This window comes from Microcaecilia unicolor, chromosome 11 (genome assembly GCF_901765095.1).
Source record: "Microcaecilia unicolor chromosome 11, aMicUni1.1, whole genome shotgun sequence".
Classification (NCBI taxonomy): Eukaryota; Metazoa; Chordata; class Amphibia; order Gymnophiona; family Siphonopidae; genus Microcaecilia; species Microcaecilia unicolor.
Window position 1 is genome coordinate 23,867,415 of NC_044041.1, and position 21,716 is coordinate 23,889,130.

Below are 21,716 nucleotides of genomic sequence, written 5' to 3' on the forward strand. Positions count from 1 at the left end.
CCCCTTCCCTCCGGTGGTGGGAGGCGGGGCTGGTGGTTGGGAGGCGGGGCTAGTGCTGGGCAAGACTTCTACAGTCTGTGCCCTGAAAATGGCAGATACAAATCAAGGTAAGGTATACACATATGAGTTTATCTTGTTGGGCAGACTGGGTGGACCGTGCAGGCCTTTTTCTGCCATCATCTACTATGTTAATGCCAGCTCTGTTTAGTTTTGAAAATGCAAAACTATGCACATTAATGCCTCACCTGACCTAAACCTGCTAAAGCCTGTCTCAGGTCACAAATAGTGAAAGTATACATATTGTTGAGCCCCTGAACGCTATGAATAAAGGTGGGCGATTTTCAGACTGCCAGGTCACCCAGTTAAGTATCAATTTCCTAGAGCTAATAGTTTTTGAAAATTGTTCTCCCATTTGTGCTGCCTTCTGCATTAAATCTTGTCTGTACAAAAATGATTTGATACGATTCTAAGAGATTGCTATTCGGATGGCTGTGAGTGAAGAAACAATATGGGTTTTTTGCATTCTGATTTATTGCACAATGATTTCCTTTTTTTTGTGCAAATAATATGTTTCTTATGGCTGACAGCTCACCCTGTGAGCGTTCCGGCTAATAGTATGTGAGCAATATTTACAGTTCATATGGGACAGAGGATTCCATTAAGTGAAAAATATAACTAGTCTACCCAGTTCAATCTAATTTTTAATCTGTTAGAGAACTCTGTGGTTTTGAGGTGTAGTCAAACTAGAAGCAGGTTTGCCAACTAGCTTCACTGATTTAGGATTGACAAATCCAGCTCTGGTTTCACCCCATTGCATGCAGAAGGGTAAAACAAGGACTGAATGAACCTATCATGGAAACATGGAGCCATCCTAGCTACAGATGAAAGAACAGGAATTTCACTGGGGGGGGGGGGGGGGGGTTTGTTTTGTTACATTTGTACCCCGCGCTTTCCCACTCATGGCAGGCTCAATGCGGCTTACATGGGGCAATGGAGGGTTAAGTGACTTGCCCAAAGTCACAAGGAGCTGCCTGTGCCTGAAGTGGGAATCGAACTCAGTTCCTCAGGACCAAAGTCCACCACCCTAACCACTAGGCCACTCCTCCATTGTTGCCACTGTTGCTACTATTTGGGATTCTACATGGAATGTTGCTGTTCCACTAGCAACATTCCATGTAGAAGTCAGCCCTTGCACCAATGTGGCTGCGCAGACTGTCTGACGTCCTGCACGTACGTGCAGGACGTCAGACTCACAGAAACAGAAGCCTGCGCAGCCTTCTACATGGAATGTTGCTAGTGGAATAGCAACATTCCATGTAGAATCTCCAATAGTAGCAACATTCCATGTAGAATCTCCAATAGTATCTATTTTATTTTTGTTACATTTGTACCCCGCGCTTTCCCACTCATGGCAGGCTCAATGCAGCTTACATGGGGCAATGGAGGGTTAAGTGACTTGCCCAGAGTCACAAGGAGCTGCCTGTGCCTGAAGTGGGAATCAAACTCAGTTCCTCAGGACCAAAGTCCACCACCCTAACCACTAGGCCACTCCTCCACATAGGTCATCCACATTTCACTAGAGATCTGCTTAGGGAACTGTGTTGAGTTCTACCAGGCAATCCAGAACAAAATTAGAAGGAGGTTTCGAACACTTTAAAGCAAGTCCAGCAAAATACACGAGAAAACAGAAATCCGTTCATTCCCTTGATCAAGCATAGTAAATAATGTTCTTAATTACGTGCATGGTAATAGCACTCTCAGTAGGATTCCTGTCAGATTTCATGATCCTCTAGCAAAGAAACAAGCAGTCACCTCTGGCCTGTATGAGCTGGTAGAACATTTCTAGAATTGGGCGTTCGTACAATAGGTTATAAATGGAAATATGAAGAAATAACTGCCAATTATTTTGATCCAATTAGAGCTGATAAATTGCAGCATTGAAAGACTGTGTGCAAAGAAAGGTTCAGAGAGACAGATTGAAAAGTATAGCTGGGACTAGATGATTCCTCCTCAATGCGTAAAAATAAACACCTGCAAATGATATACAACTATGCAGCAAAATCTTAGATTATTAGCTGTTTAAATGTACTTGTGATGTCCTTTTGAATCACTGACAGTGATTATAGGTTTACCATATGAAATATCAACTGTGTCTTAACTGGAATGAACAAAAATTATAGTGATTAAATTACCTTTAATGCTGTTGGGAAACTTTGCAATTGGATGCACGAAAAAGACCACCTAATGGCTGGAGAACTGCTGAGATATTTTGCAAAATACCATGTAGCATTGATTGAAAACGGACTTTTACATGGGGAGGAGCAAATCTTCTATCAATATTTGATTTAATGGAAATTCATCATTTCCCCCTTTTTTTTTTTGAAGTTTCAAGAAATTCACCAAGCTTTATCTAACCTGAGTAAAGAATTGATGAATCTCCAGGCAACATCTGCCAACTTGAAAGGTTTGCTGGAAGCAGTGCTAAACTTGGTCATAGATAGTATAAGACAGGTCTGTCGGGCATTGGGGGAGGGGTGAATTCAAGTTGGCTGTAAGTAGGCTGTGCTCTACGTTGTTGCCAGTGTACTTACCTTTTCTCTTGATATTATACACTGACATTTTTCCAATGAGGAAAAGGAAGTATGATGAGTCTTTCTGACCGAATCTCACAGCTATCAAGGGTCAAGCCAATGGAAGCCCATTTACTCTGTCCCGCAGGGCCTCTAGCCTTCAGGAAGTGTTCCATTGGAGTAAGCAGCAGAAAGAGGTGGACTCTCTACTCCAGGATCTGGAGATATCATTGAGCCCTGAGTAATACAAACCCCTTTCAAAACCACTGGAGAGAGAGCAGGTCGAAATAGAGTTTCCTGTGAAGCTGGGGCGTAGCCAGACAACAGATTTTGGGTGGGCCTAGGCAAGAAGTGGGTGGGCACCAAGTGTTCTCCCCCTCCCCCACACAAAAAATATTCCAATTCTTCTGTTGTTCCTCTGGAGAAATCCCATATCACTTGGTCCTCTCAGGTTTATTTACATAAGTAGATTTCAAATAGATTGTATGTACATATATACAGTTCCCTGTTCTTGCCCCCCCCCCCCCCCCCACCCTTGGCTGTTTCTCCTCCTCTCAGCACAAACTCAGTTTTGTACGGGCTCAGACCCTTCTCTGGTCTGACCCTCTTCCAGCGGTTATCCCACCCCCCCCCCCACCCACCCCCACACACTCTGGGTCCACCTGGTCTTGGGATCAAGTTCTCCCTGGCTCCAATCCCCTTGTTCCCGGGCTGGGTCTCTCCAACGCTCACCCGTAGCTCATACACTTGATTGGTTGCCTCTTCACGAGCCAGAACCCTCCTCAACAGCCAGAAGTCACACTCCTCACTCAGGATTCCCCTTTTCTCCTCCTGGGTTCTTGGCAGGGGTCTCTCAGACAACCAAAGACCTCCACTTGAGCATAATTCCAGCTTTTATTCCCCTGATAACTTTCCCCTCCTTATAATTTCTCTCCCAGGGTAACTCTTTTCCCCTGCGTTCTATTTCAAACCCACTTCCCGTGAGCTGGACCTTCTCCCACTCAAGGACCTCTCACTCACTCCCCCCAGTGACCCTCAAGGGGACCTTCTCTCTCAGTAATCCCCCTACAACGTCCAAGGGGGATTATATTTATTTTGTTACATTTGTACCCCACGCTTTCCCACTCATGGCAGGCTCAATGCGGCAGGCAATGGAGGGTTAAGTGACTTGCCCAGAGTCACAAGGAGCTGCCTGTGCCGGGAATCGAACTCAGTTCCTCAGTTCCCCAGGACCAAAGTCCACCACCCTAACCACTAGGCCACTCCTTCTTTTTAGACTTCGATGTTTCTTCCTGTTTGAATATTTCTGTTGGACATCCTCATTTTGGGTCCTCCATAGTCCTGCCCACATCACGCCCCCTTGCTATTTGGATGAACTTTAGTTTAGGACATCCAAATTCTGCCAATCCAAAATTGCAATTTGGACATTTTGGACAGATCGAAGTCCCCCCCCCCCCTCCCCATTTTGAGATGTCCATCCTGCTTATAATCGAAAGAGAAAAACGCCTATATTGTGACCCAAATCGGGAGATAGACGTTTATCTCCCAAAAACGAATAAAGCGGTATAATCAAAAGCCGAATTTGGACGTTTTCAACTGCACTCCGTCACGGATGCGGACAATGTTGATGGGGGCGTGTCGAAGGCATGGTGAAGGCGGGACTGGGGCGTGGTTATCTGCCGATCAGAGATGGGCGCCTTTCGCCGATAATGGAAAAAAAATATGCGTTTTTAGCGAGAATTTAGGGCACTTTTCCTGGACACTGTTTTAATGGGGCCCCATTAAAAGTGCCCTAAATGACCAGATGACCACTGGAGGGAATTGGGGATGACCTCCCCTGACTCCCCCAGTGGTCACGAACCCCCTCCCACCACAAAATATGCCGTTTCACAACTTTTTATTTTCACCCTCAAATGTCATACCCACCTCCCTGGCAGCAGTATGCAGGTCACTGGAGCAGTGGACTTCAGGCAGGTGGACCCAGGCTCATCGCCCCCCCCCCCCCACCTGTTACACTTGTGCTGGTAAATGGGAGCCCTCCAAACCCACTGTACCCACGTGTAGGTGCCCCCCTTCACCCCTTAGGGCTATAGCAATGGTGTAGACTTGTGGGCAATGGGTTTTGAGGGGGATTTGGGGGGCTCAACACCCAAGGGAAGGGTGCTATGCACCTGGGAGCTGTTTTACCTTTTTTTTTTTTTTTTTTTTTTTGTAAAAGTGCCCCCTAGGGTGCCCGGTTGGTGTCCTGGCATGTGAGGTGGACCGGTGCAGTACGAATCCTGGCCCCTCCCACGAATAAATGACTTGGAGTTATTCGTTTTTGAGCTGGGCGTTTTCGGTTTCCATTATCGCTGAAAAACAAAAACGCCCAGCTCAAAAAAAGATAAACGTCCATGTTTTTTCGAAAATACGATTCGGTCCGCCCCTTCACGGACCCGTTCTCGGAGATAAACGCCCATGGAGATAGGCGTTTCTGTTCGATTATGCCCCTCCATATGATTTGAAAATAGGCCACATAGACACCGATGTGTATTTATAAAATAGTAGTGTAAGGGGCCAAAGTCATACCTACATTGCAAGAACAGACATTTTCACCACTATTTTCAGGCATTTTTCACTTTTGTTTCACATATTCACTCTCTTTGTGTGGATTGTATGCATGCTAGAATTTTTTAAAGCATGCAAATTGATTATACTTACATCACAACCATTTGCATACACTTTACATTTTTAAGGCAATGCAATGAATTGAATGTATGCTTATGAATGCACACCCCAGGGGTCTTTGACTTTGCTTCAGGAATAAACTCGGGTAGACTGTATGGACCTTATGGTCCATATTTGTCATCATGTTTTACATTTCAATGACTGACTCCTCTCACCTCCCCAACATTCAGTTCACTGGCTTTCTTGTATATTTCTTTTAGGCAGGCAAATAAACACGCTGTCTCACTTCTTTACAGAAGATTAATAGCTTTATTACAAAGTAAATAGGATAATCAAACGTGGTTTTCACTATTCATAGAGTCAGTGCAGACAGGTCAGAATTCAAGCTTTTCTGAACTGGCTTCCTCATCGTTTCTGCATAGAATTCTCAGGGTCTGAGCTTCGGGTTTCTTACAGATTCAAGGATCCTTACTGAAAACAGGTAGCTGACATGCAAATCCACTCCAATATTCTTATCTTTCATGTGGCATCGGTGTACAAGGCATTGGTGAAGTACATTGGGTATTTTTTTTTTATTGGGGGAGTGAATAAAAAGCCACCTATCCACAGGTAGTAAGTTTGGGAGAGTAGGTAGTCTTGATGGTTATCTGTTGTCAAATAATCTGAAGTGCCTCCAGTTGATTTACAGGGTAGTCAATAGAAATCAAACAAAATAAAACATGGAAAAGAAAATAAGATGATACCTTTTTTATTGGACATAACTTAATACATTTCTTGATTAGCTTTCGAAGGTTGCCCTTCTTCCTCAGATCGGAAATAAGCAAATGTGCTAGCTGACAATGTATATAAGTGAAAACATTCAAGCATTACTATGACAGTCTGATAGGGAGGATGGAGGTGGGTCGGAGGTATGCATGGGGACATCAAAGCATATCATTGATATTCTAACAGGATGGGTGTGGATAGGTGAGGGGTGGGGTGATCAACAGAGACATACAGCTTTATGGTTTATAATGGGTTAGGAACCCCAGAAAGGACTTAACAAGGATCTGGGGTTCCTAGCCCATTATAAACCATAAAGCTGTATGTCTCTGTTGATCACCCTCCCCTCACCTATCCACACCCATCCTGTTAGAATATCAATGATATGCTTTGATGTCCCCATGCATACCTCCGACCCACCCCCATCCTCCCACCCTGTCAGACTGTCATAGTAATGCTTGAATGTTTTCACTTATATATACTGTCATCTACCACATTTGCTTATTTCCGATCTGACGAAGAAGGGCAACCTTCGAAAGCTAATCAAGAAATGTATTAAGTTATGTCCAATAAAAAAGGTATCATCTTATTTTCTTTTCCATGTTTTATTTTGTTTGATTTCTATTGACAACCTTAAGAGTGGACTAACACGGCTACCACACTCCTTTACAGGGTAGGAAAGCAGATTTTTCCACTCCCTTCAGGCTGAACAACTTGTGTTGGCCAACTTAGATACAAGTTGTTGATGTTGACTCATTGGACCTTTTATAAAGGTCAATCTTTCTCTTTGAACGCTTTGTTGGTTCCCTATCAGTCATCCTTGATTCCGCGTTCCTCTCAGGCCAACCTACTTATTGTTCCCTGCTCTACCAAGCACTTGCTATGCCTGCTTCTCGATGTTATCCCTTATTCTCTGGAACTCCCTACCATTAGAATTATGTCTGGAGAGTTCCTACAGGAAATTTAAGATTGGGGTGAAAACATGGATATTTCAGTGCTCTCTCTTAACCTCTTAATTTTGTGGCCTCCAGGGCTGGCAGCTTGCTCAGCTAACCCTTCTGTATTCTGCGTTACTGGTTGTTATAGTGTGCTGTTCATCCTTCCCCTTTCTTTTCCGTTAATATGGGCTATCGTTTATTTACATGGTTGCATATCTTTCCTAAACTTTGCCTGTAGACGTGCAATATGGTACCTGGCATGGTTCACCGCCATGTTGTGGTCCTGGATTTCAAATGGTGGCATGCCGTGCCAAATGCAGGATAAATGAAACTAAAGAGTCTGTGTTGCTACAATTACTAAGAACCCAACGTTTTGACCATTGTATTCATAAACATGTCTCCTGATTCTGCATTATGCTGAACATGGTTATCAGTGGAAATGCTTAAGTCTGTATAAACCTCAACGCTTTGCAGAAATCTACAGCATCAAATGTAAATTGTTGACACGTGTCAGGAACCAGGCAGAAGAGGCTTAACGATGATTGTGTACAAAGGCTTTGTTGATTATGTATGTTAATTAGTCCACAAACGAAGCCTTTATATGAGTGGAGGAGTAGCCTAATGTTTAGTGCAATGGGCTGAGAAGCAGGGAAGCCTGGGTTCAAATCCCACTGATCTGCCCATATCCTCTATTACCCCTCCATTGCCTCAGGTACAAACTTAGGGGTCCTTTTAATAAGCGGCAGCAGCACTAACGTGTTTACTGTGTGGGGAAAATGCAGTACCGCGGGCAGGGCCGCCAAGGGGGGGGCTGGCGCCAGGGTCTCTCTCCTTCTCCTACTCCCAGGCCGCCGGCGCTGCAGTCCTTGGTCTCACCCGCCCGCCTTCGGCTCCGTCGACAGCCCCCCTCCGTCCGCCACCGGGCCCCCTGCATTCAAATCGGCAGCGCCTCACCTCCGTGTGAAAGTGGCAGATCGCCTCCCTTCGGGCCGTCCCGCCCTCATGGAAACAGGAAGTTACATCAGATGAGGGCGGGACACAGGGAGGGAAGGCCTGAAGGAAGGAGATCTGCCGCTTTCACACGAAGGTGAGGCGCTGCCCATTTGAATGCAAGGGCCCGGTGGTGAACGGAGGGGGGCTGTCGACGGGGCTGAGGGTGGGCGGGTGGAGACTGGGAACTGCAGCGCCGGTGGCCTGAGTAGCGACTGGGGGGGGGACGGCGGCAGCGCCTGCATCGGGGGGTGGCGGCGGCCTCGGGGGGGGGGGGGGTGACAGCAGCGGAGGCCCCGGGGGCGGCCTTTCCCCGGGCCTGGCTCAGTCTCTCGGCGGCCATGACCACAGGGCATTCTCAGGCATCCCATGCTAGTGTTGGCATCTGCACACGCTTCCCAGGCACTAAATAATATGTTATGGGGTCGTTTTACTAAGGTGTGCCCAAAAGTGGCCTGCGCTGGTGTAGGCAAATATTTTGGATGCATGCTGCTCCAGTTCCTCAGCGCGCCTGGAAAAAAGGCATTTTTATAATGTGCCAGAGAATGGATGTGTGGCAAAATAAAAACCAGTGCGCGTCCATTTTCGGCCTGAGACCTTACCGCCACCCATTGACTTAGCAGTAAGGTCTCACGTGCTAACCGAACGGTACGTTTCCAGCGTGCGTCAACTGCCAATTACCGCCGGGTAAGCTCCACACGGAAGAAAATAGAAAATATTTTCTACCGCATGTTTTGGGCGCATGCCAAAAATGGAATTACCACCTGGGGCATGCGGTAGCCGGGCGGTAGTACCAATTTGATGCACGTAGGCGCCTACGCACCTCAGTAAAAGGGCCCCTACATTTTTAGCGCTGGGGGTGTGTTTGGGGGGGGTGGAGAGTAGATGTGCCCAGCGCGAATCGGTTACTGCAGATACATTGCCATTTGCCTACTGATTAACACATGGTTAGCGCACGAGCCCATTCCACGTACTAAATAAGTGTCGGTAAGGGCTCGCTCTAATTTGGAAATTAGCACCTGAACATTAAGAGAAAAAAATGGAAATGCAGCCGTTTTACAGCCGTGCTAAAAGTGGCCTCAGTATGATGGGAAACCCAGCGCTAATCAGAGAACGCAGCCTCTTTTAGTGCAGCTTAGTAAAAGGGTCCCCTAGATTGTAAGCGAATTGAGGATAGGGAAATTATTGTACTTGAATTGTAACTCACCTTGAGCTACTGCTGAAGGGGTGCAAGCTAAACCCAAAGGTGAAGGAAAATATTTAATTTTATTACAAATTGAACACATTTAAGAACATATCTTTTTTTTTTTTGCATTAATCTATTGTTCTGCGCTGTGCACTTGTCCCAAACACGTAAGTACTAAAAAGGAAGGTGCCTACAAAAGGCACTTCTTTCTTCAGATTGTTGAGGCTTTCAGGAAGCTTGAGTGAACATCTCATTTCGAGGAACCTATAAAAACAAAAGAGTTTGATAAGGATATTTCTTAAGATGTCATTTATCTGTAATCAATTGACTTCTTTCTCAAAATAAACAGAGGGAAGGTACTTTTGAAAGGGATTTCCACAAAAGTGGCCCGTTACAAAACTGTCTGCCTATCTGTGAGTAAAATTATTCACATAGATCCCCTCACTCTGTAACTTTAGTGCCTAAATGCAAGCGCCATTTACATGCTGAAATTTTAGAGTACTAGCATTTAGGGGAGGAACATATCAAGGCGCAGTAAAAGGCAAGATTTAGCGCATCTTGACTTATCACGGGATTCCACGGCCCACAGTACCTCAGTACCACAGGTTGTTGAATCCCGTGGTAAAAGAATAACTTCCTTGTAAGCTACCTCATAAGCAGCGTTATTTTATGTACCCGGGAGCACTGAGCCTCAAAGCCGTGGCCCGACGCTGCTGGGTCTGATCATAAAGGGGCTGTTGTTAACCCACATCAAGCCCTGCTCAATCACGGACCCCCTGAAGCTCCTCCCGATCAAAGAACCTCCAACTCCTGCCTGATCCAAGCTCAATCTGAAGCCTTCCCCAATCAAAGCTCTTCTGAAGCTCCCTTGATCAATGACTCCCCAAAGCTTCCTCCAAACAAAGCCCCCCCAAAGCTCTCTCCGATCAAAATCCCCATGAGCCCCTAAGGCCCCCCTCAGCAAGGGCCTCAGGGCCCCCATACCTGGTGATCCAGTGGGTGATGGGCATGTGATTCCCCTTTGCTTCTACTCAGCCGATGCTACCTCCACAATGGCGCCTCCTAGTGGTAGTCTCACACGATGTGACCCCTAGCAGTAGTAGCATAAGACTACTGCAAGGGCCACTATTTTGGCCACTTAGGAGGAGGCACCAGCTGGACAAGAGTGAAGGGGGCTTGCTCCTTCCCATCGTCCACTGGACCACCAGGTAAAGACACTGAAGCCCTTGCTGAAGGGGGTCTTGATTGGGGGAAGCTTCAGGGTGGCTTGGATCGGTGGGAGCTTCAGGGGTCCATGATCAACAGGTCATGATGGCAGGAAGGGGTTAACAGCAGCCCAACAGCCCCTTTAAGATTGGGCCTGGTAGCATTGGACTATGGCTTTGAGGCCCAATGATTTTGGCTGGGGTTATCTTACCATGATTGTGGGATCATAACACTGCTTGTGGTGTGTACCTTGTGCACATAGCAAGTCACGTTATGGTTTTTTTTACATTGTGAGCTGCTTTACATGCATTTGCATCTCATTATTATGTAACCCACAGCTGCCTAAATATTGCGAGATGAATGGGCGTGCCTAATTGTAAGCACATAAGGCCCAATATTCAGAACGAGTTACAAGACGGGAAAAGTTGCCGACTAGTTAACTCATGTCTTGGCGAATAACCAACCGGTCATTATCGGCAGCATTTAACTAATTATCACTGTTGAAAATGCCTGGTTAACACCAAAAATAAAGCTGACAATGTTGGGGGTGTTCCGAGGGTGTGGCCGGTTAAGTCCCTATATTTGGAACTTAACCGGCCAGGCCTAGTGGCCAAATCAGGCTGCATAAAAATCAGCCTATCTTTGCCTGCCATGGTTAAGTCTGATTATTGACTTAACCGGTCATGTACTAGCTGCATTGAAAAACCTGGATATTCAATGTCAGTCACCGGAAACAGCCCGTCTTTGAATATCCAGTTTGAACTCCGGCACCTACATTTCGATGGCGATGGCCATAAGCATCAAGCTTAAAGAAACTCATTACAAATTATTAACACTACCTACTAGCAAATCTATAGCAACAGCAGCAAGAATTATGGCAAGACGCATCAACCATAAATAAAAAAACCCTTCATCTACCCAAATCCATTCAAATTGGCAAATCGCAAGAAAAACACCTACAAATGAGGGGGGAAATATAGATTTCCAAGAATGGCTTCGTTCTACCTCTTGTTTTCTGTGTTTATGGAGTGGAGGAGTAGCCTAGTGGTTAGTGCAGTGGACTTTGATCCTGGGGAATTGAGTTCAATTCCCACTGCAGTTCCTTGTGACTCTGGGCAAGTCGCTTAACCCTCCATTGCCCCAGGTACAAAATAAGTACCTGAATACATGTAAACTGCTTTGAATGTAGTTGCAAAAACCTCAGAAAGGCGGTATAGCAAGTCCCATTTCCCTTTCCCTATTTGAGATCCTACATGGAATGTTGCTACTATTGGAGATTCTGTTGCTACTATTTGAGATTCTACATGGAATGTTGCTATCCTACTAGCAACATTCCATGTAGAAGCCTGCCCTTGCAGATCAGCAACGCGGCTGCGCAGGCTTCTGTTTCTGTGAGTCAGACTCACAGAAACAGAAGCCTGCGCGGCCGCATTGGTGATCTGCAAGGGCAGGCTTCTACATGGAATGTTGCTAGTGGAAGAGTAGCCTAGTGGTTAGTGCAGTGGACTTTGATCCTGGGGAATTGGGTTCGATTCTCACTGCAGCTCCTTGTGACTCTGGGCAAGTCACTTAACCCTCCATTGCCCCGGTACAAAATAAGTACCTGAATATATGTAAACCGCTTTGAAAGTAGTTGCAAAAAAACTTCAGAAAGGCAGTATATCAAGCCCCATTTCCCTTCACTTATACGGCTTGATAATAAACAGTTTTTGAAAACAGATTGTGGCCATCACTCTACCATTTCACAGAGCTAATGAATTTTAGTAGGAAAATATTTTGCATCCGAACACCTGCCGGAACATCGAAAGCACAAGTACCTTATTATCTATGGTATTTCAGAGTTTTCTACAAACCTAACACATCTGCCTGCTGGACCACTGCCAAAAGAGAAATTTTGGTAGTTCCCCTCTCTCTAGTTCAAATTCACACTAATTTTTATTCTCCAGACTGTAAGAAATAAAACCCTTCTCAAGAATGTATAATGTGGCGATTCACAAGGGCTGCCCATCCTTATTAACCATGTTAAACAAAACATCTCATACTGATTTCCAACATCAGTTAAAATACAAAATCATCAATCACTTCTCCCAATATTCATTATGTAGCATAAAATCCTGTTTAAAAACATTGCGCTGCATACATGGTTTTGCAACAAAACATTTGCCCCCGAAAAAAGTGTGGGTATGATATGTTGATGAACAGAAAAGCCTTCCCATTTAAATGCACGCCACGGATGCACTGACATAAGTACATAAGTATTGCCATACTGGGAAAGACCAAAAGTCCGTCAAGCCCAGCATCCTGTTTCCAACAGTGGCCAATCCAGGTCACAAATACCTGGCAAGATCCCAAAAATGTACAAAACATTTTATACTGCTTATTCCAGAAATAGTGGATTTTCCCCAATTCCATTTAATAACGGTTTATGGACTTTTCCTTTAGGAAGCCATCCAAACCTTTTTAAAACTCCGCTAAGCTAACCGCCTTTACCACATTCTCTGGCAACGAATTCCAGAGTTTAATTACACGTTGAGCGAAGAAAACTTTTCTCCGATTCGTTTTAAATTTACTGCATTGTAGCTTCATTGCATGCCCCCTAGTCCTAGTATTTTTGGAAAGCGTGAACAGACAGCATGTGAAAACATTCAAAGGGGTGTAGACTTTCTATAGGCACTATTCCCCAGATTCTATATATTACGCCCACATTTCTGTGCCCAACTTGTGCACAAATGAATTGACTAATGAGCTCAGAAACAGAATTAATTGGGTGCTAACAACCAATTATTGATGTTAATTGGTAGTCTTAAAAATCTGTGTGCGCATCTCGCTGCATGCTATTTAAAGCATGATGGCACCTAACTTCAATCGCTCGTATCTGAAAAAGGTCATGGTCAGGGATGTGTCAGGGGCATTCCAAACACTTGCACATGGATTTATAGAATTCCCCTGAAGCATGCCTAAGTTGGGTACCAGCATGTACACCTGCCTTTAGAAGGCGTGAGTATGACACCCAAAATTCCACATGGAACTGCCATTATAGGATACTAGTGAAGTACGCATTTTTAGGCCTAACTTTAGGCTCGAGCACTTGGCTGGTGTAAATGCTTGCACATAACTACTAGCATTTAGGCTTATAAATGCAGGTATTCCATAAAACTGTGCCTCAATGCTGGACATGCCCCTGACCATGCCCCCTTTGGAGTTGCACGTTATAAAAATTAGGCGCACAGTTTACAGAATAGGGCAAAGATCAGTTATGTGCATAACTGCTAATTTGTGCCAATTAACCCTTGTTAAGGTCAATTATTGATAGCTATCGCCAAGTACACCAATTAGTTTATGCGCACAACTGACCCTGGGTTTTTTTTTACCAAGCTGTGGTAAAAAGGGCCCTGCGCCATTTTTCCTGCGTGCTGTGGCCCTTTTTACCGTAGCAGGTAAAAGAGGCCAAAAAATGGCATGGCCAAGCGGTAAGATTCACTTACCAAGTGGCCATGAGGGGAGGGAGCACTTAACGGCACCCATCGAGGGCTCCTGTGCTAACCCCCAGCAGTAACTGGGTTTCACACAGCACTGCATGATTACCACCGGGTTAGCGACGCATTGAAAAATACAGCACTATTTTCCCCAGCACGGGAAATGGCATGCGCTGGGACTGGAACGACCACCGGTGGCCGCGTTGGGCTGGCGGTAGCTCCAGAGTAGCGTACGGTAAGTCCACATTGGGTTTACCGCCACTTTGTAAAAGGGTCCCCCTATTCTATAACTGCGTGCCCAACTGTATGCCTTAATTTGGACACCATGGATAGAATTTGTGGGATAGTGTGTAATATTGAGCGATATTAAGCAATGGTGTACACTGTTGACAATACAAGATAAAACCCCAAATTTAATTATTTTCCCCGCCATTTTGGGTTAAAAATAACATGGAATAACTTGAAACAATTGAATGCGCATTCCTAAGCTGTAGTTGTTATTTACATTGCACCTACTCCTAAATATTTTACCTTGGTCTTCCTCTGTTTTCCGAAGGTATTTCATCATAATACTATTGACATCAGCCTCATTCCCTTCTGCTTCAGATCTTTTAGCTCCTCGGATATCTTCAGCTGGTGATTTGGCAGTAGATCCTTCAACTTCCAGGATTTGAAGTCGAGGCCGACTCTTTATGCTGTCAGCACTTTTATAAGAAAGTATTGAACCAGAAGAGGATGAAGAATCTGATAAATTTGCAAGATCTTCCCTATAACTTGGGGTTTTCTTTAAAGTTGTCTTTATTCCTGAGGAAAACTGAAAATTGCCTTCTGAAGGAAGGTCATCCGAATGAACACTCAGTGGTCTGAGACCTTCGCTTTTCTCCTTGTCAGATTTGGTCAAGTTGGTTGCTGATCGAGCTCTCCGAACCGCTGGAAGAAATTCATCAAAGCTGTCATCAGTTTTCCTCTCAAAATTTAGACTTGTTACCTTACGAGCTGGTGAGTTTCTTTTATCCTCATCTTCCACGAGGGTGGAAAAATGTTTATTTTGGAATACCAGAGGTTCCTTCCCAAGATCAGAATCACTAGCTTCTTCTATTGATGGCTCGAGGCACTTTCTCCAAGGTCGTAATCCTGGTTTTGGTGAGCTAATTTTTAGGCTGGCATGGCTAATAGTACTTTGAGGCTGAAGGAGTGATTCGCAGGAACCAAATTTTGCAATGTTTTTCTCTGCTGGTGAAAAGGTTGCACCTAGGTTTTCTGATGGTATGCATCTAAGGCTAGATGAACGCATTAAGCCTAAACTTGTAGAAGATCCTGTATTTTTGGACTGCTCTTGAATTTCAAGCTTTCTAGAAAAATCATCATCATCGTCATCTTTGAAAGTTCTACATCTTCTAAGAGAAGATGCACCAGTGGTTTGATAGATGGGCAACGATGAGGTCTCTTCCATACTTAGTGTTACTTGTTCTTTTTCTATTGCCCTTTTCCTTCTCACTTCTTCCAAAAATTCAGAAAGGGCAGATGACGAACTTGGCAGTGTTTCTTCTGAAGGTGGAGATTTTCGTATTCCTGAGGTTGAGGCTCTCTCTACTGGGCTTTCCATAGGCTTTCTTACTTGACCTTTAAAATTATCCTTGTCCACATGCCTTCCATACTCCTCTCTTCCAGTACTAACTGAAGAACTAGGTTTTCTCAGCTCTTGAACTTTCGTAATGTCTTGGTTTATCCTGTACAATAAAACAAATACATTCCGTTATGTTTTATAAAGCGGCATGCATTACGGTCAGATTGAAAATTAATGGCAATACAGTCCCTAAAATCCTCTATTCATATTACACAGAATATTTACTTGTTCTGGAATTTCAGTTGACCCGTGCAACTTTTTTTATCTACACGGTATGAATAATTCCCATTTGCTTCATAAAATATTATTTTTGTCTCTAATTCATCTCAGCTGAATTCACTCGAACAGATTGCAAGAAACGAGATGGATGACTCTTTTAAAAATGTAATGTGCCTCATAAATCTATTACACTAACTAAGACATGACTCAAAATAAATGGCTTGTTTTTTTATTTCCTGTAATATAAGCACATATGATTCTTGTATTTCTACAACATGTACACCAAACCAGCAGATTATGTTCCAAAATATACTGTGTAAATATAAGCCTTCTGTTTGTTTTATATATATTTTTTCAGTGCATCCTTTGAAATATTAAAAGACTTTCGCTCTGTAAGAAAAACACAGAAAATATATAAAACTGTATCGAGCACGAATGATACACAAGAGAACACATGTTTACTTTGAAAAGTAAAATCAATCTTTGTCTTACTGAGAATAACATTTTTATAACTGAAACAAAAAATAAATAAGTGTAAACCTACTGGGAAAATATAGAGCCCGGGTGTAATGTAAAATTGTAGGTTTCAGAAAGAAAAGTGAAATAGCCTGGTGTAGTTAGATTTTGTTTGGCAAAGGTAAAAGTAATTTTCTTTTCTAAAAAAAAGATCGTCATAGTTGAAACCTAGACTGAAAGCTCACTTTTCTGAGGTTGCTTTTGTAGGTTGGCCACTTGGAAATAGTTCGCACTCTGGGGAGCCACCACGCTAGTCTATAAATGGGCGTGTAAGTCCGTTTTCATGTGAATCTGCCGTTTCCGCCCCTTGCATCCATTAGAATGCTTTTCAGCGCTGAAAATATGATATAGAATTCCCAATCCAGTTTAGCTACACCTCTTGAGATGCAGTCGGCTGTTCAGTTACCTGCTGCATTAACTGTTAACATGCGTTCTCTACCTCTGCATTACTAAAAAAAGGTTCATTCTCTCCCCCTTCCACGTTAACTGCTTCAGGGGCCCTTTTACTAAAGGGTTGCCACACGGCAACCCGGAACTACCGCCGGCCCAACGTGGGTTTCAGTGATAGTTTCACCCCCAGTATTTGTCTTCACCGGAGTCTGCAATCGCATCTCCGGCACTACGTAAGCCACATTGAACCTGCAAATAGGTGGGAACATGTGGGATACAAATGTAACAAATAAATAAACAAAAGAGGAAGGAAAAGCCACAGGGGCCCTTTTACTAAGCCATAGTAAAACTTGGCCTGCATGTATCGGGCACACGCCAGGCCAGTTTTTACCGCATCTACAAAAAATGGCCTTTTTTCAAAATGGGACTGGAAAAGGGCCGGCGGTAAAAATGAAACCAGCGCACGCCTAAAACCGGCCTCAGCCCTTAACGCTACTCATGGATCTAGCGGTAAAGGCTCAAGCGCCACCTGCGCAGTGACCAGTCAGTGCGCACCAAGTGCCGATTATCGCTGGAACCGGCGCACATAGGAGGAAATAAATAGCTCATCCACATATTACGGGATGTGGCTGTTATGAACCCAGCCATCCAGGGACACAGAGTTACCAATTATTATATAGATATTTGTTACAGTTGGGGTAAAAATGGCCTTAAGTGTGCGAGAAAGACACACCGAGGCCACTTTTCACCGCAGCTTAGTAAAAGGAACCTTAGGGCCCTGTTTACTAAGCAGCGCTAAGGGCGCACTAGCATTATTAGTGCATGCCAAACAGCACACGCTAAATGCTAAAGACATCTATAAGTATATATGGTTGTCTCTAGTGTTTAGCGCACTAATTTTACGCACGCAAGAAAAACGCTAGCACGTCTTAGTAAACAGGCCCCCTAGTGTTGACTGAAAAAATATTCTCTTCTATTTGTTTTAAATACATTACTTTGGGGCCCTTTTACTAAGTCATGGTAAAACTAGGAAAAAAGGCCCTTTTCTGACACAAATGAAACGGGCGCTAGCAAGGTTTTCCTCGGAGTGTGTGTGTTTTACAGAGTGTGTGTGAGAGTGAGTGTGTGATAGAGAGAGAGTGAATGTGTGAGTGTGTGTGACAGAGAGAGTGAGACTGGGTGCGAGAGTGTGTGTGTGAGAATGAGAGTGTGTGCCAGGGGCCCCCCTCCCTCCCTCCCAGTTCCAGGGTGGCCCCGCCCCTTCTTCCCAGTTCCAGGGGTTTCCCCCCTCCCTCCCTCGCTCCCAGTTGCAGGGTCAGCCCTCTCCCCCTCCCTCCCAGTTTCAGGGTCCCCCTCCCTCCCTCCCAGTTCCTGGGTCCGCCTGCCCCCCCTCCAAGTTTCAGGGTCCACCCCCTCCCTCCCTCCCACCCACCCACCCAGTTCCAGGGTCATTGCCCCCCCTCCCTCCCACTTCCAGGGTCATTGCTCCCCCTCTCTCCCAGTTCCAGGGTTGTTGCCCCCCCCCAGCCACACTGCGATGTTTAACTGCAAAATTAGGGAGCTGTGTGGTGTAATAAAACGCACCTGCAACGTTGTGTAGCTGACTCCGTGGTTTCACTGAAGTGAAGGGTTTGTAAGGGTCGTCAGATTCGTCAGTCTCTCACCATCTCTCTCGGCCCCGCCCTCGCGCCTCTGCTAGGTCCGACGCCCTCGACGTCATCACGTTTTGACGTGAGGGCGGGGCTGAGAGAGATGGTGACAGACTGACAAATCTGATGAACCTTACGAACCCTTCACTTCAGTGAAGCCACGGAGTCAGCTTCAGAATGTTGGAGGTGCTTTTTATTATAGTAGAGAAGTGGCCTATAGCAGTGTAAGCACGTGTATTAGGCATGCGCCGGACCAGTTTTTACCTCGTCTGCAAAAACGTTTTTTTTTTAAATGTGACGGGAAAAGGGCATGCGGTAAAACTGAAACCAGCACGCGTCTAAAACCGGCCTGAGCCCTTAATGCCACCCATTGGTCTAGCAGTAAGGGCTCACACGCTACATGTGCGGTGACCGGTCGGCGCGCGCCAACTGCCGATTACCGCCGGAAACGGCACGCATGGGAGGAAATAAATGAATAATTCATCCAGGCGTTATGGGCATGCGCCAAATCTGAAATTACCACCAGGGGGCGTGCTGGCCCGGCGGTAGTCTCATTTGGGCGCACACTGCAAGCGCGTAGAGCCTATCGCGGCTTAGTTAAAGGGCCCCTTTGTAACTTCTTGGTGTCCCCTAGTCTTTGTGTAATCGATTCACATTTGCCCGTTCCACTTCATTCAGGATTTTATAGTCTATCATATCCGCCGTTAGTCTTTTCTTCTCTAAGTTGAAAAGCCCTAACCTCTTTAGCCTTCCCTCATATGAGAATTGTTCTGCTCCCATTTGCTTGAAGGCAGGCTGTTTGTTATTTATGTGTATATTTATTTATTTATTTGTTACATTTGTATCCCACATTTCCCCACCTTTTTGCAGGCTCAATGTAGCCGATCCCGGTCTGAACAAATACATGGTATGAATGAATACAAAGAGATATTGCGGTGGAATGAGGTACATGTATGGTAAGTACAGTTGGGGGAAACTTAGACAGGGAAAGGGGGAAGAAGAGTCAGGTAATGTCCGTTACGGTTTTTGGTTACATTGTGTCGCAAGTCACCATTGATCGAAACCCCACTCTTGATACCCACGTGAAAAACACGATGAAAAAGATGTTCTACTCCATGTAGAAACTCAAAAGAGTAAAACCGTTCTTCCCGAGACACATCTTCCGTACCCTGGTACAGTCAATGGTAATAAGTCATCTAGACTACTGCAACGCACTGTATGCTGGCTGTAAAGAACAGACTATCAAAAAACTCCAAACTGCCCAGAATACTGCCGCCAGACTCATATTTGGAAAAACTAAATATGAAAGTGCAAAACCCTTAAGAGAGAAACTTCACTGGCTCCCACTTAAGGAACGAATTGCGTTCAAGATCTGTACCCTAATCACTCCCTTCCTTCTTCTATCTTCCCTTACTTAAACTATGCACAATTCTACTGTGTCTGATATCCTGGTATGACAATGTTAACATAATCATGTAAGCCACATTCAGCCTGCAAATAGGTGGGAAAATGTGGGATACAAATGCAATAAATATGTTGTGTCGGTGGGGTATGCTCTTCTGAACAGGTCTGTCTTTAGTGCTTTCCGAAAATTTAGGTGGTCGAATGTAGTTTTTATTGCTTTTGGCAATGAGTTCCATAATTGCGCGCTTAGGAAGGAAAAGCTGGATGCATAGGTGGATTTATATTTGAGTCCTTTGCTGCTTGTATATGTCCTTTGTGTATGTTAAGCATTGCCTGTACCTTTAAATAGGATTGTATCATGGAACTGCAAATCCCTGCAATCTTGTAGTTCCCTCTAATAGGCTCTTTCTGAGCACATGTCCAGTTCCCAGTGTCTTATGGGAGGTTCCTTCTATTGGCTTGTCTTGCTTTCTAAGCATGCTCAGCAAGTTTGCCCCCCCCCCTCTCTCTTTCTCTCCATTGGGACAGTGTTGCCAGGTGGGCGGTTTTACCGCCCAATTGGGCGGTTTTCCGCGACCCACCGCGGGAAATTTTTGCCCGCGGCGGGTCGCGGTTTTTTTGGGCTTCTTTTTTTTCTTTTCCGCGGTTTTTCGGGCAGTTTTTTCGGCCGCGGGGGCGGGGTTAGTGACATTTTGGGCGGGGTTAGTGACGTTCTGGGCGGGGCCGGTGACGGGGGAGGCGGGGCCGGTGACGGCGGGGGCGGGGTGATGACGCAGGGGTGGGGGTGTCAGGGGCGGGGTTTGAGTTTGGGCAGGTTTTGGGCTGTTTTTAGGCTGGATTGGGTGGGAAAAAATTTTCCACCTGGCAACCCTGCATTGGGACTGTAAAGTTAGTCTGCAACATATCTCCTCTGTGAACTGAAACTGCTTATGCTGTATTTATGTTTCATGATCCCTTCAAGCCATTCTAGTATTCTTTGTTTTATTCTCTATTCCTTTCTTAATAATTCCTAAAATTCTGTTTGTTTTCTTGGCCACCGCTGCACATTAATCTTGTTCTAGGACAGTGATGGGCAACCTTTTGAGCTTGGTGTGTCAAAATTCGGCAAAAAACCAAGCATAACTCGGGTGGTGTGTCACTTCAAGAAAAAAAAAACATAATTTCACGATATTTATAGTTTAGATAACAAAAATGTGTAATTGTAATATATAACTGTATTTAATAAACCAAAAACGAATTATTTAACTTACCTGCCACTATTTCTAATGGCGGGAAACGGCACCCATGATTTATTCTCCCTTTTTGTTTTCCCTCTCTCATAACGAATGGCTACAAACAAGTAGTGAAAGGAGCATTATAAAAGCAATGAAAAGTGATTTCTTAGCTGGACCGGTATTTTTAGGAACTTCCCAAACAAGTGTGGAGCAGGAGCAGCAGTCAGTGTCCAAGCACAGCTGAGCTAAGGCTGCAACAGGATCACAGAGAGGAAGAAAGGGGCCGCTGACCCGACTTTATTTGTCTGAAGAGAGCAGCAGCTGCCTGGGTTACTCGCACTCAGCACTCAGGTTCGACATTTAATCACAATTGCCTCGAGCCTTAGGCAGTTTTTTTCACCTGGCTGAGCTACAACTGCAGTGAGCTGTGATTGGTTGTAGGGAGCCTGTGTGGCGCTTAAAAGGGCACTCCTAATTGGATGATTCTAACGAAGAGGACTGCTGGATACCAAGGCTGTGAGGTGGGGCGGAGCAGGGGGGTTCTGAAGCTGCGATAAGACCACCAACGCCCCTGTCGCCCCTGCCTAAGACCGGCCCTGGCAGTAAGAGCAGGTAGGCTGGGTTCTATTTGCTGCCGGCTTTCAACCCACGTGTCATCCAAAATGGCTACGCGTGTCAGTGCAGACACGCCTGTCATAGGTTCGCCATCAGGGTTCCAGGTTGTAGACGGCATGGAACCTTTCACCGATTAGACTGATTTAAACTGATTGTGCATTGCATTATATGACCACAAACTGCACAACGCAAGGTTTGAATGTTGTGTTAACGTTACGCGTTCATTTGCTAAACTGTCATATTGGTTAACGGTGGTTACGTTCGAAGCTATGTAGTGTAGGCTCAGA

The 21,716-nt window shown here is 45.0% G+C and overlaps 1 protein-coding gene across 3 annotated transcripts in view; it reads right to left on the reverse strand.

The window, feature by feature from the left end:
* Positions 1-9,141: 9,141 nt before the first annotated feature.
* The window catches only part of MYO18B (myosin XVIIIB), a 549,955-nt gene continuing 537,380 nt past the window's right edge, over positions 9,142-21,716 (reverse strand). For all 3 annotated transcript variants that reach the window (XM_030218025.1, XM_030218027.1, XM_030218024.1), the window contains 2 exons: positions 14,327-15,525; positions 9,142-9,377 (listed from right to left, as the gene is read on the reverse strand). In XM_030218025.1, coding sequence (XP_030073885.1) covers positions 9,364-9,377; positions 14,327-15,525 — 1,213 coding nt within the window. In that variant the 3' untranslated portion in view covers positions 9,142-9,363. The remainder of the gene's footprint in view (positions 9,378-14,326; positions 15,526-21,716) is intronic.